This window comes from Narcine bancroftii, chromosome 1 (assembly GCF_036971445.1).
Source record: "Narcine bancroftii isolate sNarBan1 chromosome 1, sNarBan1.hap1, whole genome shotgun sequence".
NCBI lineage: Eukaryota > Metazoa > Chordata > Chondrichthyes > Torpediniformes > Narcinidae > Narcine > Narcine bancroftii.
This window is the reverse complement of record NC_091469.1, coordinates 188868131-188893697: the sequence shown is the minus strand read 5'-3', so window position 1 is coordinate 188893697 and position 25567 is coordinate 188868131. Positions and strand designations below refer to the sequence as shown.

At 38.2% G+C, this 25567-nt stretch overlaps 1 protein-coding gene across 5 annotated transcripts in view; it reads left to right on the top strand.

Moving 5' to 3' along the window:
* gpsm1b (G protein signaling modulator 1b) overlaps nt 1–25567 on the top strand; it is a 248192-nt gene that overhangs the window by 203896 nt on the left and 18729 nt on the right. For all 5 annotated transcript variants that reach the window (XM_069885288.1, XM_069885278.1, XM_069885306.1 and 2 more), the window contains 2 exons: nt 12382–12452; nt 14216–14410. In XM_069885288.1, coding sequence (XP_069741389.1) covers nt 12382–12452; nt 14216–14410 — 266 coding nt within the window. The remainder of the gene's footprint in view (nt 1–12381; nt 12453–14215; nt 14411–25567) is intronic.

Below are 25567 nucleotides of genomic sequence, written 5' to 3'. Positions count from 1 at the left end.
GATATCGCCTCAAACCGTGCATCTTGGCGCCTCACAGTTCAGCGGGCAGCAACCTCCTTTGAAGAAGACCGCAGAGCCCACCTCACTGACAAAAGACAAAGGAGGAAAAACCCAACACCCAACCCCAACCCACCAATTTTCCCCTGCAACTGCTGCAACCTGCAGCTGACGTGGACATTTACCCCCTCCATAAATCTTCGTCCGCGAAGCCAAGCCAAAGAAGAAAGAAGAAGATTACAGTGCTAGCAACCCAGGACCAAATCCAGTGCTGTCTGTAAAGAGTTTGTAAATTCTCCCTCGGTAAGTGTGGGTTTCTTCAGGGTGCTCTGGTGACTTCAAAATATAATTTTGAATTTGTTGGCACAGGCTCATGTCCTTGAAGGGCCTGTTACTGGGCTGCATATCTAAATTAAAGTGCTGGTGACTCCCAAAGATTGCATATAATTCTCAAGTATTAGTTATTGAAAGGTTTTCTCTATGGTTGCCTTCAGATTAGAGTGCAAAGTTCATTGCAAGTGCAGTTGGGACCCCAAGATTCCTTGTATCTTAGGTAAAGTTATGCATCATGTAATGCTATGTGTGCATATTTTTAAAGGATGTTCAGTAAGACCACTGCAATAACACAACATACGATGCTAATATGACACCACTGCTATTACAAGAGGCACACGTGGATAAACACAATCATGTACAAAGATCAAACATTGACACGATACAATATTCAGGACACCTACCTACTTGAATTCGGACATCACTGGTGTCCACTAAAGGCAACAATTATTGGTTTCTTGCTGCTTACCTTCCGTCTTGACTGGGTCTCCTAGTACCTTTTACTTCTTAGTTGCCCATTTTGGGGTGGTTCAGCCTGTTACCGTGATGGATGTCTATTTTTTTAAATGTTGGGAGCTGGTAGTCTTATTCACTAATAAACTCTTGCACTGGATGAAGTAGCAAAGTTGACCCAATTTGCAGGATCGTGGCTGGAATTTTTGTTGCAGTAATCTTCTTGTTAAACCACTTTGCTTGTCAATATTTTGTTACAGCAGAATCCAAGGTATTCCTGTGCTGGGAAGGAAAAAGAGCCATGTGGGGAACGAACATGAACATAGAAAAGTTCTCAAAATGGGTCAGTGAGTGGGTCCCACACCAGTCCATTTCTGTATATCTTTTCAATCTTGTTCTGTGGTGACATTTGGTATCATGCATGAATTCAAACCCCAAATAGTACAGATATTGCAAATCGGAAATGAGGCAAAATAAAAGTACAGACAATATGCTGCAGCAAAGAGTCTACGTAGCCCTTTGGAGAAGAGTTGGAAAGTTCTTGCTTAGAATTTCAGAATAGATTTACAACTATCCTGTCTTTTGAACAGGGCAGACTGTAATTTAGTCCAGGAAGGAAGATGGCCGTTATGATACACAATTGCAGAGAGAAGACCCCTGTCAAGCAATGTACTCTGTAGTGCATTGTCCTTGAATCGTTGAGCCCTAGTTTGAAAATTCTGGCCACCTAAACCCAAATTAACCTATAACCTTGTACGTTTTGAAAGGTGGGAGGAAACTGGAGTACCTGGGGGAAACCCACATAGACACGGGGAGTAGTACAACCTCCTTACTACGGCGAATTCAAACCCGGGTCACTGGTGCTGTAATAGCATAATACTAACCGCTATGCTGGCCGTGCAACCCATAATGTGATGCAGAATGTGAAATGCTGGTCAGAACGCACCTAATGCACTTCAGGCTGGTGATTGTAACATGCAAGATTCCTTAATGACATTGTGCTGCAATATTAATGAAGTGATCAAAAGAAATTTTCACAACTTCAAGAATTTGGCTAACTGGTAGGCATTTTAAATACCTTACTTCATTTTTGGTCAAACTCATGGCCAGAATTTTTTTTTTTTGTATGGTGGTCATTGATTTTCAAACTGCAGAATGTGCAAACATAGACTGTTAGAGGTTGCAACAACGGACTGAACAAGGGAAACAAGACCACTTCTCATTAAAGTCATCAATTAACCCCAGTGGATTCCTTGAATGTATATGGTGCTTTTCCAACTTAATTCTAGCATCTTAATCTGCTAAGGCAGATGGCACATTTTGATTTACACATTGTACCAAAATTGTCCAAAGAAGCAGATAAAATTGGGGTTCCTCAATGCCAAATTGTGTTAGAAAAAAGTGCTTGTGGGAAAAATATCTTTGAACATTAAAGGATTAAGAGAGCATTACAGCTGCACATTGTGAAGTAGACCAGTAGTAAAATTAATAGACAAGTGAATGTTGTTCCTTGAATGTCGAGTAAAAAGAGTTCTGAAATAATATGCTCTTGTGGCTTGCATCTGTATCAGTTATTATTAACTATTTTAGATCTTTCATCTTTAACCTCACTTTGTCCCAGACATGTGACCTGCTACTAAGATATTCAGAAAAACTGGAATTGATCCACTGAGGGAGATGAAATTAAAAGTAATGCAGATATTCAAAATGATGAAGACCAGTGGCAGGAGGGTAATTTTATCAGAAAAAAAGGCTTACAGGCATAGCAAATAGAAGAATGACATTTTTCATACATTGAGTGATGATCCTAAATTTATTGCCTAAAGGTAGATGTAGATTAAGTCTTAATTTTCAAAAGTGAATTAAAATTTGCTGGGCATCATCACAAGTAAGAAGTTGAGTTTAATTGGGTAATTATTTTTAGGAATTGTCACAGTCAAAATGAACTGAAGGCTTATTTTGTAGTGTGTATTCAGGACATTCCTTTTTTAAATCTGTGCCTTTATCAATGATCATTACAGAGATGGGTGAAAGAGGTACATTTGTAACTCGTATGATTCAGTTTTTGTTTAGAGAAATGGCAAAACCCCATAGTGTAGATGAGGAATTGATCGTGGAGAGAATGTTTTGAAGACATTAAAACAAAATTAACTGTCAAGAGTGATATTGAAAATGCTGGAAGCACTCCCCAGGTAAGGCAGCATTTCTGGAAAGAGAAACATTGGTTAGCATTTCAGATCCAAGAGCATTATCAGATTGGAAAAAGTAGAAAACAAGTTAGTTTTAAGTTGAAGGGTCATAGAGAAGGGATGGATATATAAAAGAATGAAGAAGGACTAAGGCCCGAAACATCAACAGTACATCTTTGTCTCCTATGGACATTGAAAGACTGGCTGAGTTCCTCCAGCATTTTGGTGTGCTTTTATCTATGAAACAGTGACTTGTGGAGAAATTTAAATAAATATATTCCTCAGCATAAACTACATTGCTTTCACTTTAATTTCCTTTGGATGCCTATTACACAATCCATGAGTACTGCATTGCCAGTATGTTGTCATCGGGCTACTGATTTTCAGTCATTCAGTTTCTAAATTGAAATCCTTGTGCAGTACACAACACTGGTTCCTTTCAACAAAACTGTCGTGGAGTCGAGACTGTGTGTGAACATGTCTGACTGACTGAGGGATGACATTAGCATGCTCTGAACAGGAGGTGGAGCCTTGAGCATTTATACAAGATGCGATATTCATTGCTGAATAGGTGAATTTGAAGGATACACGGCAGTGTCTCAACAACACTTCGGAAGATTTGCATTTATCAGTCAACGTTGGTGACTGTGGCAGATTGTCAATGCTGCCTGTGAAACTGATTTGGAGCAAGTAGGTTACTCTCATTTTCTTAGCAGCACTTGTTCACTGCTTTGTTTAAATAACTTTCTATTGATCTCTGGTCATAACTGACCCCAGAGATTTAATAGTTCAGTATAAGTAGGGATAAAAGCAATTACAATAACCGACTTACCTTGCTGAAGTTGAGTTTGAATACTGAGGGAGAATAGCAAAAAAAAACTGGAGTAGGTCTGTGTACCATTTCACAGCATTTGCATGTGGTGACGAGGATATGTATAGATAGAAATGGGAATTCTTGCAGTAATTTCAAAGAAGCTGAGCACAAACATCAGTTTTAATTTAAAGTTTGATACTTTTACAGGGACTATTGATTCTGCTTAGGCCTGACAGTGTTTTAAACTGGATTTAACTGCATAAATTCATCTGAGTGCTCCTTAGTCTTTCAGGCAAACTCTGCATGATGTCATTTTTTTCTGTTTTAAATGCCACCCATGATGGGGGCTTCTGTTTTCAAAAGTAATTGTTTCACAAAAACTTATAAGACTACCAAATAAAAGTGAAAAGATGAAAGGAGTTAGAGGTGAAGTCTTCTACTTATGTGCAATGTTGTACAGATAATTTAGGACTAGTTTTCAAGGCTTAAACACAGTGATGCATCAATCAATTTCTTCCCATGTCCTTGTAATAAAACGTTAAAATATCTGAATTTCAGATTGGCAGTCCTTGTATTTTTTTCTCTGATTGACCAAATCTGAATGAAAATTCATACCTGTGTATAATTTATTGAGTTTTTGAAATGACCCCTAATTGAGATCGGAGAGCGTGTCACTTTCAGAGAGGATTGAGGAATAGTCTCATTGAAATTAAGTTGCCTTGCTTGTCTTAATGGTGAGTTTAAAACAGTTCTGTAATTTGAATCTTGGCCTTTTTGTGTACTTGAGCCTCCAAAGGAGGAAAGTAGATTGTGTGAAAAAGTATATTTTCTGGTCAAGATCACTGAGTTGAAGTGTTGAACTCTGCAGAATGAAACTGGTTATGTGCATGCCAAGATAACGTTTTGGAAAACTGAAATGGATAACATCCTTAGAAAGACGTTTGTGAAGTAAGGCAGATGAGGAAATGCACTAGTTCTTTAATGTGCTAGTATCAAATATGATGGAATGAATAGCCTTCCTTTGACTTGCATGATTGTTCAATTATTTAAAGTAATATTGTAGGATCTTCGATATCACATAACAAAATTGGCAGGTTCTCAGGTCACGACCCAAAATGTTGACTGGCCATTTTTGTCCATGCTGCCTGACCTGCTGAGTTCCTCCAGCAGTTCATTGTTTGCTAAGGCTCTCAATTATGCCTCACTTTTAATAAAAGACAGTTCTGACAATGTTTCACTTCTCCCACTCACTGTAGATACACTGAAGTACAAAACTGTGCTATTTGAATCTATGGAATGTAGATAACAAGAATTCAAATTCCAAATAATAATAGCATGTCAAATTTTGATGGATTATAGGATGATGGCCTTAGCAGATTTTGAGAGAAAAAAACTAAGACATTTCCAAAAGCTGGGATAATGAATTATGTAAAATCTTTTGTTCACCATTGCTGCAGTCTTGCCTCTTCTCTGCTTGATATTTGACCCCGGTGACACTGCAGTATTCCAGATGCTCAGGCAGAGGTGAAACATAGCAAGAAAAGTAATATTTCCATTACAATAGAAACTCTCCAAAGCCAAGAATATCTTCAGTGAATGAAGCCAGTAGCAATACCACCAATGAGATAAAGTGTGATATCTCAGGAATAATAACCATTGTCTGCTTTAATATTACTTTAATAAATAATTGAACAATCGTGCAATTCAAAGGAAGGCTATTCAGCCCATCATATTTGATACTAGCACATTAAAGAAGTAGTGCATTAATGTAATTGCTTTCCTCATCTGCCTGTCTTTCTAAGGATGTTATCCATTTCAGTTTTCCAAAACGTTATCTTGGCATGCTTCATTCTGCAGATTTCAACTCAGTGATGCTATTTAATCTGGACCAGAAAAATATACTTTTCCACACAATCTATGCAGCAAAAGTCTGTGTGATAAGGTTGAGTCCAAAAGCAAACATGAAACCCCCTTTTGCTGACAGGAAATATAAAGTAAACGTATATTGATGTGCGTAAACCTGCTCAAAATTACGGACAAAACAATCATTCCACTCATTACAATGGAAGTAGAGATGGATAAATTTATAGATGCCAAAGGAATTCAAGGGATTTGGATCCACTGTGGGGGGAGAAAAAGGTCAAAATAGAATCCTAGTCATGATCATGTTGACAAATGTAGCAGACTTTAGACTCTTGCTGATAATTTTGTATCTCTTGAAATAAGGAAGATAATCAATGGGAATATATCTAAGAGATCAATTCGTTTGGAAATCTTAGTAATGATATTGGATCCATTGACAATTGAGGAATCAGAAGTGGAGAGAGTGACCAAATTTAAGTTCTTGGAAGTCACTATTTTGGAGGATCTTTCCTGGACCCAACACACTAATGGCATCATGAAGAAAGTACGTCAGCGCCTCTGCTTTCTCAGTAGTTTGCGGAGGTTTGGTTTGACATCAGAAACCCTGGCAAATTCGACAGATGTGTGGTGGAATGTGTGCTGATCAGGTATACTATGGTCTGGAATGGGGAGACTAATACCCCTGAGCGTAAAGCCCTCCAAAAGGTAGGGGACACTTCACAGGCAAATCCCTCCCCCACCATCGAGAACATCCACAGGGAACGCTGCCATCGGAGAGCAGCAGCAATTACCAAGCATCCACACCACTCAGCACCTGCTCTGTTCTCACTACTACTGGGAGGTGGAGGTGTAGGTGCCACAAGACTCGTACCACCAGGTTCAGGAACAGCAGCTACTCCTCCACCATCAGATTCCTCAACAACAAACTCAATCAGCGACTTGTTTAAGGACTCCTACTTTTGCAATTTATTGATTTTTAAAATTCTCTCTGTATTGCACAGTCAGTTTGTTTACATGTATACATCCTTTACATGTTTTTTGCACTACTACTAAGTGGTAATTCTGCCTCGCCCGCAGGAAAAAGAATCTCAGGGTTGTATGTGATGTATGTATTATGATAATAAATCTGAAATAAAATTGGAGGGAAGGTGTACCTGGAGTCATTAAGAAACTAATATTTGCTTCTACAGATAGCTTTGGAGGATATCTAGCAATTAAGTAAATTCAGATGAATTGAAAGGAATCAACTCCCTTGATTTAAAAATGACAATTTCTTCTAATTTCTCCAGTATCCTTTCACTTTTTAGGTAACATTTTCAATATCTGCCATTTTAGTTAGGACATGTAATAACTTTATCCTGCACACAAGCCATTCTCCTTCATTTTTTGGCTATGACCCCACCCCCCCACCACCACTATCACCCAGGACTTTGCTCAAAACTTATGGAGGGACCCCCCCCTTCCTTGTGAAGCATTGAAATTTTAGTTTCTTCCATACTTCTCTCCTACCAACTACATAAAAAAGAATATTTATGCTATGTGAGGTGAAAAGAAAACAAGGCATTAACTTTAATGTGCTGCGGCCTTGAGGGGAGCCATAGGACCCCCGTTGAGAACGGCTGCTATAGGGTGTGGTGGTCTCTAGTTTGAACAGCAGATATTCTGTTATACTGACGCTGTAGTATTTTATGAGTGTTTTCTTTGAGGGTTGAGGAAATTCAAAGCTTGCCTCCTCTTCTCATGGATTCCACTTGTATGTCATTGAAATTCCTCAGAAGTGAAACCTCATGCCAACCCAGCTCTCACTTTATCAAAGATTCACTTTGCTTTTCCATTCCTCCCTCATCTCTCTGCCACAAGAAAACAACTTGTTTTCACTCTTTCCTAGTTTTAATGAACAGACTGAACGTGAAATGGTCGTTCTGTTTCTCTTTCCACAGATGCTGCGAGTCTGAATCCCTTTCCATTGAGAATGGAGAGGACAGAGAATTAAATCCTGACTTTGATATGGAGAATGGTAAATGAGTCATCCTATCATTTATTGAGGCTGTTATCTGAGGAATACAAATTTGCTGAGTTTGACCCTGAAGGAAAATAAAAACAAAGGCAGTATTTAGAAGGTTCCAGAGGTTTTCTGTTGGCTGGCCTCTACGTTGTGCCTGCGCCAAAGTGTACACATTGAGCAACAGTGCTTGATGTCAGTTATTTGACTGTTTGCGTGTCAGATTTGTTTGCTGACTGCCGGCACGATTCAGTGACTCAGATTTCTCTCTGTCCCTGAAGGTACTGGAACAAAGCCTGCAATGGGCAAACTCCTATCCATCAGCTTTTTTTTGTTTAGATTCTTCTCATTGGCTAGGTACACTTTATGCAATATCCCAAATGATTCATGTACAAAAAGTATTTAAACTTGCAAAATTTCCAAATAGTGATCATAGTTTCCCGTCAAGCAGTTATTATGTTGAATTATAAAAATAAGGATATCTTTAAACCTAGGTTTTCATTTAGGGTTGGCTATGAAATGCAATATTTCTATCAACCAGGCACAAACAGGTGTAGCAATGTGGATGGAAACATACTCCCCGTTCTTCCTATATTTGATTCTTAAAAGAATGCCACTATAAACAGCATTTCTGATATTGTCACAGGGTGGGGAATTTATATGATCAGTAAATATGTTATGCCATGGTTGCTGCATTCATTCATTTCTTCCTCCTGAACAGGCCACCAGTAACTCACACAACCTGCTCACAGGCCATTGCCAGATCTATGTTGATCTGTTGATTTGGAATAAAAATGCTTCATTTTCCTGTTTTCCCCACTCTGGGACAAAAATCCTTGTTGCCTTGCAGATTCTGTCACCTGATCGAATAGCAGATGCATTGCAATATTATCACTGATGTGTCAATCTTAATTGCATACCATCTCAACTTGGATATTGTGTTTCAGCAGGGGCTGGCTTCAGTACATTGCAGCACCTGAAGAAAACAATGATCCATTAACAAGCACGGTTGGCATAATGGTTAGCGCAACCTTTACAGTGCTAGCGATCGGGACCGGATCTGGGTTTGAATCCTATGCAGTTCTCCCCATCTCGGATTGGATTTTCTCTCCCACCATTTAAAAACATACCGGGGTGTAGGTTAATCGGGTGTAAATTGGGCAGCACGGACTTGTAGGGCTAAATTGGCCTGTTACAGTGTTGTATGTCTAAATTTTAAAAATTCTGTACAGTCACAAGAAATGTCCAATAAATGTAGCTTTTGGCAGCAATGCCCACGAACCGAAAATGGGAAAACAAAATATCAAACGATTTAAAAACAATAATGTGAATTGCCGCTTGCCGTCCACATCGTTGGAATCGAGACCTTTCGTGACAGGGAAATCATGTGTGACAAGTCTGATCTTTTTGAGGTGGTATCTAAGAAAGTTGGCCACAAGTAGATGCGGCAAATTTGGAATTCACAAGGACTTTAATAACTAAACCAAATTAAATTGAAAGCCACATCCTGGCATGGATTAAGGATAGGTAAATGGATTAAGAACAGAGAAGAGAAATAAGCGAGTGTTTGTCAGGCTGGAAGGCTGCATTAAGTGCCAAAGGGATTGAGGTTAACAACCTACATCAATAAATAGGAAAAATGCAGCTGTATTATATTGGAAAAATTAGGCTCTGCACTTCCACGGTTTTCGCAAATTGGGTTTCAAAAGCTATCTATAAATTTCTCTGTTAAGTCCCAATGTCATGAATGAAACCAGAAATTTTGTGATGAGCCTATTTGTTGTGCACTCGTACTTAAAACTATATTTGCTTTTGGAGGTGTAAATGTGTGTTGAGAAAGAGGACCAAACTATGCTCTATGCACCAAAATATGTTAGATATGACATCATTACTGACTGGCGGATCAGGCACAAAGCCCTAATGGCTTACTCATTCCATATCTTAAATTTTCCTGTTTTCATATTAACCAAACATTGCGTGCAAGGCCCATATTCTGAGTATGTGTTAATCGATTATTCAGCCTTCTTTGGGGTTTTCACTGCATGGTTCTTGCAGCTCTGTATAGTATTGATTTTTCCAATTTTTGTCTTTACTTTTATACTGCTCAGGAGAAAACTGCAGACAAAACTCTTTATAGTCATTGGTACTGTGGCAAGAGTCACAGTGAGATGGATAGGCTCGTAAGGGTTGGAACAGTAATGCATATTTTGCTTTGACTAGTTTATGCCATTCCATGGTTTTGTTGATGGTCGTGTTGCTAGGGAAGGGGGAGGACTGGAGAAGCAAAGGCAATATGACAACAATATTTTTAAGTGACTGTACTACAAATCCACCAGTTAGTGGGAAACAGATCAGCAGAACAGAAAATTAAAAAGCTGCAGATGCTGTAAACCTGAAATGAAAGCAAGAGCTGCTACCAACACCCAGCAGGGCTGGCTGCATTAGTGGACAGAGAAACAATTAATGTTTTAGATTCGGACCTTTCATCAGAACTGGGAAAAGGAGAAAGCCAAGTTAGTTCTGAATTCGTGGAGGAAGTTGAGGAGGCATGAATAGGACAAGAACCAACCAACGTGGAGACAGCACTTAGCTGCACTGAACCCACACAGACTTCTGTTTGCACAATTCCTCCACAGATCCCACTGTCGTTCTCCCCCAAGATTCTACCATGTACTTACATGCTAGTGGCAATTGACAGTGGCCAGTTAGCCTTCCCATATTGCAAAGATGCCAGTTGTAAGTGTTTAGGGAAGAAATCCATAGTCAGAGGGAAAATGTGCAAATCCCACACGTGGCAGAGATCAGGTTTGGAGCTATGAAGCAGCTCCTGTAAAGCACGTCAGTACCTCTACTTCCACAGGAGCTTGCAGAAGTTTGCTATGACATCAGAAATCCTCGCAAATTTCTACAGAGGTGTGGTGGAAAGTGTGCTAACTGGCTGCATCACAGTCTGGTATGGAAACAACAATACCCTTGAATGCAAAGTCCTCCAAAAGGTAGTGGACATAGTCCAGGACATCATAGGTAAAACCCTCCCCACTACTCACTACATTTAAAGGGAACGCTACCGTCGGGAGAGCAGCAGCAATCATCAGAGATCCTCACCACCCAGCACTCACTCTGTTCTCGCTGCTGTCATCAGGAAAAAAGGTATAGGTGTCACAAGACTCACACCACCAGGTTCAGAAACAGCTGCTACCCCTCCACCATCAGACTCCTTAACAACAAACTCAATCAGAGACTCATTTATTGATATACTTTTTGTTCTCTCTGTATTGCATAGTTAATATTAGTTATCTGTTTACAGCTCTTTGTTTACATGTTTTATGCTGTGTGCAGTTTATTTTCGCACTACCATTAGCTCGCCCTAAGGAAAAAAGAATCTTCAGGTTGTAAGTAATGTCATCTATGTACTCTGACAATAAATTTGATAAATGCTGTGTAGATTTATTGTAGAGGTCAGCTGGGACAGTTAGAGACAGCGTACAAAGGAACATGAAAAATTGTGAAATGCAGAATTACAGGCCAAGATTCCTTAATCGTCATGTATGTCATGCACAAAATGTGTTAACTTTTGGTTGTTGTAATGACAAACAGAGATGCTACTAACCCAATGCCCCCACCAATAAGAGAAAGAGAAACAAAAGGGAGTCCCTTTAGAGACACCATCTATTATTTTGATTTGCCTCCTGCACCCCTGTACCATCAGCAGCCACACAGCATTGTTCCAACAGTGAAGGTGAGCTCAGCGGGATAGACCGTAATCCAAAGCTGATCCAATATCACGGATGGATACCAGAGTGGAAATGGTCAGTCTGATACAAAGAAAGAAAGCAAATTGTAGTGCACCTCCACGTTACAAAAGGGTTACATTCCAAGAAAATTATCTGCAGTGATTTTCCTTGATGAGAACCCTTGACAAAAATTAATAAAATTTCATTATTTTTACATTTCGTCTATTTATTTCATGTGTAAATTCTGTAAAAGTGAAATTTTACTCTATATCTGCATTTTGTTGGATTTTTAGGCCTAAGTTGGCCTGTTTTGCAATAGCTTTTTTGTCTTGTGTTTAAATGGCACAGTTAGTTCATTTCCATTAATGTATTTACAAATCCAAAGAATCCTGCTCAACTTCCAACAGCCATATGTCAGTGCCACTTGTAGAATCTTGTTTGGTGAAAATATGTTAGGTTTCAAAAGCTATAAAATTCTCTGCAAGGTTATCTTCTGCCCACCACCAGCATTTGAATATTTGAATTAACTTGACACAAAATAGATCAACAGTATGTATATTGCGTTAACCCACACTCCAGAAAGAGGGTGATCCTAAGACCCAACATTGGATTCCCTTAACAGGGTGAATGAGGAATTACAAGGTTGGCAAGAGTGCTCAGTGCGGATGATGTGGGTAGGAGGAACTGCTTTATTGTAGATAGAATGGTGAGTTAAACTACAAAATTCTGAACTGATTGACTGTATTAGGCCTTTGAATGCTTCAAGATTTAGGAGGAATTCTGTGTTGCCAGCAATGATTGGCAGATCGTCATTTGATAATCATCAATACAGATGAGAAAACAAGCGGATTTTGTGGTGAGCAGTATTATTCAATGTTCAGGTTTTAGTCAAATGCAGTTGATTAGGTTATATTGTAATGTGGTCTTTGCTTTCGATCAGTAAACATAATTTTAATAAGCATAATCTACTTTTTGTTTGTTGTTCTTGTACTTTAGGAGCACGGCCAAGAATAGTGGCACAGTACTGTAAAGAGAACATGAATATGGTCAAATTTTCACCAACTAAGGTGAGGTGATGTATTTCAATTGAGAATCATTAAGAAATCCACTTCACAAAAAAAAGATCTCCAACATAATTCATTATTTTAAGAAAGAACTTGAGAGCGAAAGAGAAAACAGGCATTCAGTTGAACAACATGGAAGCAAGTTAGAAGATTTAAGAATGTTTTTCAAACAGAGAGAGAAAGAAAGATCTTTCCACAAAATCAACATTTAGTGAGGATGTATAACATTGTGACTTGTGAAAATGTTGGTGCTCATTGTGATTAATGCTTTGTTTAAATATTTGCTAAATGATTGGAATATTGCATTTAAATTTCAAAATTGCTCTTTTAATGTGGCCTGAGTACCACATGCAGGCTGATACACGTCAGTCAAGAACATTGCAACGTCACAAAAAGGTATCCATAGGATCTCCTAGAGGTTATCACTGACCTCATGGAACCCCCAGATACAGATTAGGAAGAACTTGTAAATTTTCTGAATGTCACTTGAAAGAAAACAGCTGTACAGAGTGTATTTTTCAATTTCTGGAATACTGGTTTTTAAGAGGATGAAATGCCAAAGCCATTGGCTCTCTGGATGCTGAAGTGCACTGGCTTTCAATCTGAGCTGAATTAGCCAAACAATGCAAATGACTGGGAAACTTTAAATAAGGGAGTCAGACCTCAAATCACTTCTGCATGTGTTTTCCACAAGTTCCTGCTGCTCCAAGATTAGGTTTTCTGGATCAACCCCATTTTTATGAAATTGGCTATGATTCCATGATGAAATCGTGAGATTTCATTGCCTTGAGAGGGTTCTTTAGGACACATTTAGCCAACAATGAAATATTACCTGATGAAAGCAATTGTACAATTACATTCTATTACAATTTTTTACCTAATCTATTTTATATTACACTAGCAGGATACCCAGCATTGCCTGGGAAATAAAAGACTCAGTTCTTGTTGGCTCCAAAAGATGCCATCTGAAACGCTGAGTTGTAGACTCTAATCATCTTTAGGAAACGTTTGGACTCTGCCGTGGTGGCCAGCAGCAGCACTTTCAATGGCTGTGGAGGCTCAGCCATTGGGGGTATGCTAAGTTTTCCACTTTTTTGCTCCACAATGTTGGAATACCTCTGACATGGAGCAATTTACAACTGCATTAATGGAAGAACACTCAATGTCAACTGGATGCAGCATTTAGCAGGTTGCCTGTAGTAAATGGTGCTACCTTTCGGCTGGTGGCTTTTGGTCGCATTGCGTGGAGTCTTGCTTGTTCTTCCTCAGCAGACTTGTCTGCTCATGGAATGCCTGGCGGCATCAGCACTGAGGCAGGCGTGGCATTGTTCCTCAGTTTCCTGCTGCCTGCTCTTTGTTTGTCTGGAGGCCTGAGCACTGAGGTGGGCCTAGTATTTCTTTGGCTACTTGTTTTTATTTTGAATGTATAGCACTGTAACTAATTGAGGTGTCCCTGGTGCTAGTTCAATTTTTTTAAAACTTTTGAACGGCATATGACCATAAAAGTTTAATTCAATGTGGTCATGACATTTAGCATCAAATGTTAGCATAATTATAGTAAACAGTAATGCAAGTCAGTGCAAGCTGGTTTTAAAAAAAAAACTCTTTTGAACTTCATATGACATTCAGCATCAAATGTTTCCCCAACTGAACCTCCTTGAACATTTCTAGAGTGCTCCATATTGATTTGCATGGAGAACAGACAAACATATACGCACAAATCTATATTAGATAATCATTCTCTGATCTGACTTACAATTTTTAAGGATCAAAATGGAGAACTAACTGGTGCATATCCTTCCATCGATCTCGAGAACACAGCTAAAACACCCCAGATTGGGCAACTAAGGAATAAAAAGTACCAAGAGACTCAATCAAGCACAGAAGATAAACAGCAAGGAACCAATACATTGTTGCCTTTGGTGGACACCAGTGATGTCAGAATTCAAGTGCCCCCAGTGGTAGGTGTCTTGAATATTGAATTTGTCTTGTCAACTTTTGACCTTTGTACGTGATAATGTTTATCTATGTGTGCCTCTTGTTGTAGTGGTGGTGTTAGATTTGCATTGTATGTTGAGTTATTGCAGTGGTCTTGCTGAACATCTTTTAAAAATATGCACACTGCATGCATTGCATTACATGATGTATAACTTTACCTAAGGTACGAGGAGTCTTGTGGTCCCAACTGCACTTGCAATCAATTTTACAGTCTAATCTGAAGGCAAGCACAGACAAAACCTATCAGTGACTGATATTTGAGAATTATGTGTGCTTGTTAGAAGTCACCAACACTTTAACTTAGATATACAGCACAGTAACAGGTCCTTCTGGTCCACGAGCCTGTGCCTCCCAAATACCCCAAAATGTTTTGAAGGGTGGGAGGAAACCAGAACACCTGGAAGAAGCCCACACAGACTCGGAGAACATAGAAACTCCTTCCAGACAGCACCAGATTCAAATCCAGATCACTCGCACTATAATAACACTGTGGTGACCACTATGTTCACGGTGCCTCTCACTATTGCTACTACCGTAAATGCTTTATACTTTTGTTCAGCTAAATATACCCCCTTTCCTATAAAACCATTTGAGTGGCTAAGAGCAATGAGTTTGGTGGAAGAACTAGTTGAAAAGTGGTCTTTGCTCTTTTAAAACCCAACAATGAAACTTAGAGTCAGGGACTCCGCTACATAGATTGAATCTGCTGCCTGAAAGGTTGATGAAATCAGATGTATTAGTATCCGATGAAAGGATGTTAGTTATAGACATAAAGGAGAAAATGATGCATGGAGTGTGGGACTATGAAAAGTAGCTTTTTCAATGAGCTGGCATAGGCACCATGGTTATATTTTGTCTTGATACCAATATTTAATATATACCTTGAATAATTAATATTTTTCATCAGCTATATTAATTGTTCATGGATAAGAATAACCCATGAGTTAACTAACATAGCTTATTTTTGGGTTTTTTTTTACTAAATGCTCATTCATCTCTCCAACTATCTTGTTCAGTTACATCCATCTACTTTTTGAGACTTCTCTCTTCATCATCTTTCTCCTGTGACCATTGCCTCCCTGGAGCTGAAATATATCATAAAACTGCTCTGCAAATATTTAAGATCTTGCCAAAATAAACCCTGAAGGCTAAGGCTAAGGCTAAGGCTTAGCACATTCAGAAATAACAGCTGGCACTAGTCAGCTCCCATTGGCTACATAAGGTAGTAACAAATATTTGTACTGTAGATCTGGAAGACTGAATAGAAATTTAGAACCATTTCACTGGTTTTGGGCACTTATAGATGATTATTCAGTCAGATTTTTAGGTCATTAATAGAAGGGGTTCTCAGCTTGATTTGACAATACAAAGGAGTGGTCTTCTCCTGCTGTAGAAATAATCTTTGGATAAAAATAATCTTTGAATTTTTTTTTTAAATATGGGGCCTAAAGGTTATTTGGAACATTGAAACAACTAGAAAATTAGTCCTAATGTTTAGAATGTCAGTCTGCTCAATAGATTTCCTAACTTGAACTCTATTTAGTGAGTTTCACATCTCTTCCTCATTTACAAAATAACTATAAACAAATACAATTCAACATTCAGTCCAACAGAGGGAAATATATTTTGGGGGCTTTTCACTGAATTGACATTTGTGTAAAGTGACTAGAGAGAATTGTGTGGTAAAAGTCCATTGGAAATTGTAAAAATGTTTGAGATTCCAGATTGAAATTGCTTGAGTCCTGATTTGTTCATAGTTCAAGGACATGATTTGTTGTGACATATTTAGTTTCACCAATGAATACTAACACAAGTTCCAGCAATGAATTCAGTAAGATCTTTAAACAGTGCATGGTTGATGTATTGTTGCATTTAAGGGAAAATTCATGTGGGAGATTAACATTGATTTTTCAGGTCAAGTGGACGCTTTCCATTTGTCCAATTTTCTCATCTGGCAGGTTTTCTTGTATTTTAAAAATGTAATTTTATCCGTCAATTAAAACACTTGTTATATAGTGGTTTGTGGACATTCAGCTTAAAGTAGGCAGTTCTTTGATGTGTTTTTTAGGTTGGGAGTGTCAATGGCAAAGCCTATGTTGCCAGTGAAATGCAGCACATGATAAAACGCACCAGATAGCTTTTACCAAATAGCTATTCCTCATTACTGATGATTAGCTTCAACAATTCATTGCATAGTTCAAACAGTTTATTCACTCTTAAGTTTCACAACTTCCAGAACTCCCTGCTTGATTTCAGATATTACCTCCTCCTTGATGATCTTAGTGGGTTTTACTCAGAGTCCAGGACTCAGGGGCTTCAGTGGTTGCTTTCCAGAGTTACCTCTTCAGGCACATTTTATGCATTTCTTAACAATACATGATAGACATTCCAGTGTTTTTCCAGACACACAAAAACATATTAGTTTAATAGTGTGTCTGTTTATAATTTTGTGTCCCTTTCACAGGATGATTCCTATATGCTTGCCAATTCTCCACATAGCTCATGCTGGGATCAGAGCTACCTGTATCTTGTTTTTTTTTAATGTTGCATCTGACAAGATGCCAATCTACAAGCCATGTGTCCAGGTTTCTTTTCGGTTCAAATATGTAAAAGAAGAATTATTATTCAATACATTATGCAAAGTGCAAGCATTCTCTTTGTGAAGGGAAATCAGTTTTTTGAAAATGAAAGAAAAGCAAAAATCTTGAATTAGAGGCTAGGACGATTTAATGCATTTTTATCATCTTGCATGAAGCAGTCATGATATGGAAATGATTGTGTCTATTGCACACAACAATTTTGCAACCTATTTTATGATGGGTACCTGTGAGTGAAGCTGACATCAGTCTTTGCTATCTCTGTTGTACAATTTTTTATTTGTAATTAATGAAATGTTGAACTATTTCGGAATTGATTACATGTACAAGGCCACTGAGCACATCAGCTGGCTTTACCTCTTTGCTAGTCATCGTAGTCTTTTTTTTCTCAGATAGTCTGTCAAGATCATAGGTGATGCACTTCCACTTGGAATGTGTGACCTGAGATGAATGGTTAAAAAAAAAGCCATTGTTGCAGCTACAAACTCTTATACCACTCCTCCACTTTAGAACATCCCAATGCTCCTCCTTCAGTACAAGTTGCCATATTAAATAAATTCCCAGAACCTGTGGAGTTGTTGCATTTGTTCAAAGAGACTTTGAGCACATCCTTGGATCTCTTTGTCTGAGTGCCTTGTCATGTCTTACTGAGACACAGCTCAAAACAGCATGTCTTTTCCAAGGGTCTGATGACAGATATCTGAATGCCATGACCTACGCAGCTGGGTGCAGTTGAGCCTCAGTGCCAGGGACTTTGGCCTCGTTCCATTATCCATCCAATGGATTTGGAGATCTTTAAAGATACTGCATTGGTGGTCTCTTTCCAGTGCCTTGAGGTCTAATAGGTGATTGGCATATTAGTAGAAAAAAATACAGAAATGCTGAAGAAACTCAGCAGGTCTTGCAGAGTCCACAGGAGGTAAAGATAAATAACTGACATTTTGGGGGTGAGCGCTTCTTCGAGGTACCTTTAAAGCTTGCGAGACCTGCTGAGTTCCTCCAGCATTTCTATGTTTTTACAATAATCGTCGCATCTGCAGACTTTTGTGTTTCACGACTGTTACAAGTCCAGAGGACCCCAAAACCCAGCAGCAATAGATATGCACCACGACAAAGGGTAACTTAAACAAAAGTTGCTTTTAATTATCTTTGAACATGAAAATAGATTCAAACTTTAACTTATCTCCACTGACTCACTTAACCTACTTAACCCCCCTTCCTAATTCTAAGTGCACGTGTGTGTAATGTGTGTGTAAGTTCAGCAAAGTTATTTGGTTCACAGCCCAATCTCACTGGTTGCAGGCAATGCTTCTACTGTGCACAGAAGTTAACATTAATAAAGTTCACCAGGCTTTGGTGCTTGAAAGGTAAATGGTTACAGCTCAAGAAGGTTCTTGTCGGTTTTCAGAGAGAGATTTGTTTTTCGCTGGACACCAGCAACTGATTCCAGTGTCTTGCTGACAAAGCTTTCCCCCTTGAGGGTTCTCCAAATGATAACCTCTTTCTTTCAGGTCACCACAGAGTTCCTTTCTGTTTCTCTATTCCAAGGGAAACACCAGACAGCCAGTCCTCTCCTTTGACCAGGCTGTCTTCCAATGCTTGCCAGCTTGTCCCTCTGGAACCGATGTCTGTGTCTCTCCTCTCTCTCTTTCATTCCTTCCAACTCTGAGAGCAAAGCCTGTTTTTTTTTTCTACTCTCTGCCTGCAAAGATCACATGACCTTCCCGACAGTAAATGCTCTATTTCAGACAAAGCTGCTACTGCCTGTTGTTATATTTGTTGCCTTTTGCAAATGACAGTCCATCATGAGTCTCTGAGCACTCTTGCAAAAGCTCCTGCAAAAATTATGTGTTTTAAAGTGTTTGTTGGTGACCTGCTCTAACAACCCCTTCCCAATTTATCTCCCAAACACCTCTATATACTCTGTCATATGACATTTTGGTATAAGTTCCTTGTCTTGCCAATCTTGAGTATAAGGTGTGAACTGTAGCTTAACTCCTGAGGTTGGGGTGATTTTGCTGGTGTTTATTTAAGTAAGCACACAAAATACCTGGAGAAACTCAACAGTTCCCAGAGTGTCCATAGGAGGCAAAGATGTGCAGTGCCCTCATAATGTTTAGGACAAAGACATTATTTTCCCTTGTGCTCCGCAGTTTTAAATTTGTAATCAAACAATTCAAGTGCACATTCAAGATGTTATTCAAGGTTATTTGTACATATTTTGGTTTGACCATGTAGAAATTACAGCACTCTTTACTTTTCATTTTACCAATCATCTAATCTGGTCGTTATTCCTTTCTGTTGAGTCGGTGACTACAATACTAGAATACAAATTTTCTGTTATCTCTTAGACTCAAAATGATCAAGTTTCCTACTTTCAGGGCACCATAATGTTTGCGACCTTTGACTTCACAGGTGTTTGTGAAGTAAATTGTTATAAATAAGAGATATTGACCCTTTATGAGAAAATCATAAATCAAAAAGTAAATCAAGAATATTTGCCTCGGGGATTCGCAGAAAGGCGGGGATTTGAGATTGAACAAAATGTCTAACTTGGTAAATATCTGAAAAAATTGCATGTTTGGTTAGTTAAATTTTATCACCAATTGTTCAAAAGAAGCAAAATTATTTTGAATGAAAAGGTATTTGAAACATTTAATGCCCAAACTGTGCCAATTATTAAAAGCTGTATCCTGTAACAAAGGTAGAAAAAGGTGATTAGATATAATAGGACTAGCAAGGGAAACATTCTGAAATCCAAAATAATTTTCTAAATTGAGCCCATATTCTTAAACTATGTATAAATATAGATTATGAGTTAATTTATTTAAAGAGGAAGATTAAAAAAAGGCCCTAAAATTGCCAACAAAGAAATATTCTTTGTAAAATTTAATTCAATTTCTACCCATGGAGAGTAGTCAACCAAATTATTAAAATGTAACAAAAGAATTAATTTAAAAAAAATGACCACCCAATAATATAATCTAATATTGGGAAGTGCCAGTCTGCCATTCCTTTTAGCTTTTTGAAGATGAGCTTTATTTAAGGAGGCCATATGTAGGAAGATATAAACAAGTCGAGTGAAGCAAAAAAAAGATTTTGGGATGAAAATTGGGATGGATTGAGAGAGGTACAAAAATTTAGGTAAATTTTATTTTTATAGAGTTAATACGACCAATCACTGAAAGTGATAAAGGTGACCATCTTGATAATAATAATTTAACCTTATTAAATAGGATGGAAAAATTTTCCTTAAAAAGATGTTTATAGCTCTTAGTAATTCTAATGCCGAGATAAGTAAATTGATTCTGCACAATCTTAAAAGGATAATTAGAATAATTTGATATAAAGATAAAAGTTCACTTTTATGCAGATTCAACTTATACCCAGAATACTGATTAATATGAGAAAGCAAAGCTAATATGCTTGATAAAGAAACTGCTGGATTAGAAACAAAACCCAAAAGATCATATGCATATGTTCATTGCCATTCCTAAGGATCCGAGTAAAATCTCTACTTTCACAAAGAGCAATTGCTAAAGGTTCCAATGCCAAGTCAAAAAGTTATGGACTTAAAGGACACCCCTGATGAGAACCCTGCTGAAGATTAAAAGGTTTTATAGATTAGTAAGAATTGAGGGAGTGGGTATATAGTAATTTAATCCATTTAATAAAACATGGCCCAAAACTAAATTTTGCTGGATCCCTTTGAAACACTTATGTATTTCCCTCACAGCAACAATGCCTCTAACTTTATATCACCAGCAATCATAGATACATTCCATTTGATCTGCTCATCCATATCATCAAAAGAAATTGTGAAAAGCTGGGGCCTCAGCATCAGTCTCTGTAGCGCCTCACTGGACACCATCTTCTAACCCAAAAAATGGAGCCCCGTGTTAGCTTGCTATTTTCCTTTTAAAGCTTCTCCATTCTATCTTTATTTCTTGCTGGATCCCTGTCATATTCTACCTTTTTTCTCAATGCCTTGTGGTGCTTTTCAGAATTCTGAAATGTTCATGAATCTTGAGATGTACTGCTCTATCTGGGCAATGTTGCAATCTTCTTTCTTTATCAAATACTGTATTTAATTTCTCGCAGTGATCACAGCTGAACTACTTTTCCTGTATGTTTTTTTTTCCTTTAACTCTCAGCAAAAACTTGTAACCTTACATGACCAAACTCTTAACATTTTTGACAGCCTAGATGCCAGGAAGGTGTTACTGCTGATCGAGGAGTCCAGGATCAGGGGCACTGTTTCAAAATAGGAAGCAGATTGTTTAGAACTGAGATAGGGTAGTGTCTTCACCAGGAGGGTGCTGATCTTGAGGAACTCTCTACTCCTTGGGCTATACCTTTGTCATTCTCTTCCTTAGAAACTATTTTGTGGTCATGAAGAGAATTGAGTAAAACTTAAACGGCCAGATGCTCTTGTTTCTTATGTTGGAGGAAAATCATGTATAATGAGTTCAAATGTCTGGTCATGCACTATCTTGGAATCCAGACATTCCATGCCAAAAGTACAAGCATATTCACTGCACTGACCACTAATAGAGCAGTGGCTGTTAAGCACTTTGGAATTCCTGAGGTCTTGAAAAGATCTGTATAAACATAGGTCATTCACAAAAGGGATGTTGTAGACTCAGGTCACTAGACATGAATCAAGATGTACTTTTTTTTTTAAAATATATATTTTACTTAAAATTAATTATACAATAATGTAAAAGTTTTTTAAAATATTTTATTTAAACTTTAAAATCACATAGCATAATATTAGTTACAACATTTTAATTCTGACACAGATTGATTATTCATTTACACTCCCCAATCTCCCCACTAATACCCTCCCTCCTCCCGATGTAAAAGTTTTTGTAGTGGATTATTTTTCAGACTTTGTATAGGAATTTCAGGTGGAGGCGTCATGCTTTTGTGTTCTGCAGCCGAATACGTATTTAAGAATAAATTTGTTCTTCAATTGTTTCTGGGTAAATTTTGTCAGAAAGATTATGAAATGCATGCAGTGTAGGTTTTCCTCAAATAGTACTGGGAATAATAGCTTATAGCTATAATTTTTTTTTAAACCAGCAATGTTGAAGGGAAATGGGCTTTATCATTTGAAATGTAATGGGCATCTAAATGTTTGTTTAAAAAGGGATATTGGGATCAGATATCTAGGAACCACTACTTGGCAAAGTAAGGTTGCCTTGCATCTTATGAGGTCCATATTCAAACTCTGATTGCTGAAGTGAAGAAATAATGCAGTAATCTAGCTAATCCATTGTTCCTAATAAGAAAACTATAAACATAAATTGGATAATTCAGATTTCAATGTATTTAATTTTTGTGGAGTAAGGTACAGCTGATGGAAAAAATGAAATTGCACCAGCCTAGACCTTACATTATTGTACTGCTCATGCTGTCCCAAAACCAGTTGGACCAGCAAACTGGATCAATTTCTATGCCCAAATCTGATTTCCATCTCTCTCTCTTTGCTTATCTAGCCCTTGTTTAGGGGCTTCTGTCTGAAGGTGGTCAAGATATAGGGACCTTTTTGCATTTGGCCTGGTCATGCCCTAAAGTGAGAACCTTCTGGGAAGATTTGGGGAATCTGGAACAAATTAATGGAATATGATACCCTCAGATGCCAGAATTGTTTTTATTAGGGAAATTAGCAGATATAAGACCTAAAATGAGGCTGTTGAAATATCAATTGAAATTTGTTAAACTCGCTTTAGTGGTGGCTAGGAAATGCATAGCCATTACTTGGAAGTAATTCCCAACCTAGTCTGACTCCTTGGAGAAGATTACTTACAACCTCAGAAATCATTACAACATAATTTAAAAGGGATTTGGACAAAATTTAAAAAGGAATGTAAATTGGGTAAGAGGAAGCAAGATGAGAATCGGTTTGCTGTATTTTGATTTTGTTCACGAGCATCTATCTGTCCTGCTTTGTATCATGGCTGGATGTCTTGCTCCTCTCAACATAATCATATCAACAGAGAACCTATTCATTTCTTACCTATGGATCATTAGATTTTATCTATTAGGATAGCATTAGAATAGTAAAAGTCAAGTGTTTAATTAAATGTTTTTAGATACATCGAAATGCTGGAGGAACCCAGCTGGTTTATTCAGCATCTAGAGGAGACAAAGATATATGGCCAACATTTCAGGCCTGAGCCCTTCTTCAAGGGGAAATCAGAAAAGGCAGAAGCAGAATATATCGGAAAGTCTCAGAATTCTGCAAGGGAATGGAGGAGGAATCCAGGCCAACAAAAGGTGTTAATTGGATGTGATGAAGGACAAGGTGGAATTTATCATGTCTGTTCAAAAGGAGGCAGGGAATGGAGAGATGACAGGGGGAAGCAGGAGGTGGGGTTTTAATGAAAGCCAGAGAAAACTATATCAATGCCATCTGTTTGGAGGACGCCCAGTCAGAAGATGAGGTATTATTCCTCTAATTTACAGATGGTCTCAGATTGGCAGTGCATGAGACCATGGACAGACATGTCGGCAAGGGAATGGGATGGAGGATTGAAATGGGTGGCCACTGGGAGATCAACACTATTGTGGCAGACAGTTGCACCCTCCAAGTGGATGGCATTAATATCGACTTCTCTGGCTTTTGTTAACCCCCACCCCCTTCTTTCCCTGCCATCTCTCCATTCCCTGTCTCCTTTTGCACAGATATTATAAATTCCACCTGTTCCCTTATCACATCCAATGAACACCTTTTGTTGGTCTGGATTCCTCCCCCATTGTTTGAATTCTGAGACTTTGATATATCCGGCTTCTCCCTTTTCTGATTTTTTTCCTTGAAGAAGGGCTCAAGCCCGAAACATCAGCAAAATATCTTTGTCTTCAGTAGATGCTGAAAAGACCAGCTGAGTTCTTCCAGCATTTCGGTGTATTTACTGCAATCACAGTGTCTGCAGCCTATCATGTTTCATTCACAAATGTTTTTAGATTCCCATTGTTTAGTCCAAACAAGTACTTAGTTATCTTTAATTTGCGTATGAGAGAACTGTTTACTCTGTTGGAGATGTATCTGAACATTAGGAACTTTATAAAAGGGCTTTAATGAAATAATTTTTGTATGCTCTAGAACAGTGGTTCTCAACCTTTTTCTTTCCACTCACATACCATTTTAAGTAATCCCTCTGTGATTAGTAAGGGATTGCTTAAGGTGGTATGTGGGTGGGATAAAAACATTTGAAAAACCACCGTTTAAATTGTACCGAATTGACTCATTATGTGCACAGTTTCATAACTCCAAATGACAATTTTTCTCAAGCAAAATATTTCATTTAACAATTGGGTCTAGAGCAGTGATTCTCAACCTTCCCTTTCCACTCACATACCACCTTAAGCAATCCCTTACTAATCTCAGTGCACCGATGGCATAGGGATTAGTTAAAGTGGTATGTGAGTGGAAAGAAAAAGGTTGAGAACCACTGATCCAGAACTAATTTTTCCAGTTACTTGTATATTAAGAAAGTCATTAAGATGTCGATCCCTGAGTGTTTAAATGGAGATCTGTTTGTTGAGTGCAGTCAAATAGTTGTTTTTCTTGGCATTATTGAGTACCAGTGTTTTGATTAGGCGATATAAACAGACAGTAATCAAAATCTCATCCTCTCGAATGGAAAACAGTCAGGAATTTGTATCTGTGGAGCAAGGGATGCCTTCCTCTGCAGTGAGAGTCCAAACCTTGCAAATTATTCAGAAATGTGTTAAATGAATTAGAGTAGTGTTCAATAGGAAGATACCATTCTATTCATTTTTGATCGATGCTGTAAAAATGTTTTTTTTCTCATGCTCCTTTCTGAAACATAAACCAAGTTCTTACACTGTTGTCATCTGCTTCATTGAATTGATGTAATTTTATTATATTGAAAGCTTTACTTACTTCTGTGCAGTATGAAACAGCATTAGTCAAAGAGGTGGCACACTGACTGTAGCGGTTAAGACAATGCTATTACAGTGCCATTGACCTGTGTTCTAATTCGGTGTTGTCTGTTTGTTCATTCTCCCTGTACCAGTGTGGGTTTTATCCGAGTGCTCCCCTTTCCACCCACATTTCAAAAGACACACGGAGTTAATTGATTAATTAGTCACATGGGTGTATTTGGATGGTGTGGGCAGGAAGGGCCTTTTACCATGGTGAATCTCTAAATTTAATAATCAAAATCATTTATACTACACCAGACTCATCACAGGATGCATGTCTAGGCACATTAGCGTTTATGTTTTGTTTGATTAACTCTTTCAGGGTTCCACAATTTGTTGGACGACCATATTACACTCTATCCTAATTCGGGTAAACTGTTGAAGGTTCTAAGTACAACCCGTAGCCTCTAGGCATTAAAAACATATTTTTGATGGGCCTTGTCCTACTCCAAAAACTCTCAACATCGAATTGATTGAGCAATTAGGTTGCAAATATTATTAGGCTTTAGCCACGTCATTGTTCTATTCTTCCCTGACCTTATTCAAGAAGTTGCCTCCATATTACTCCTT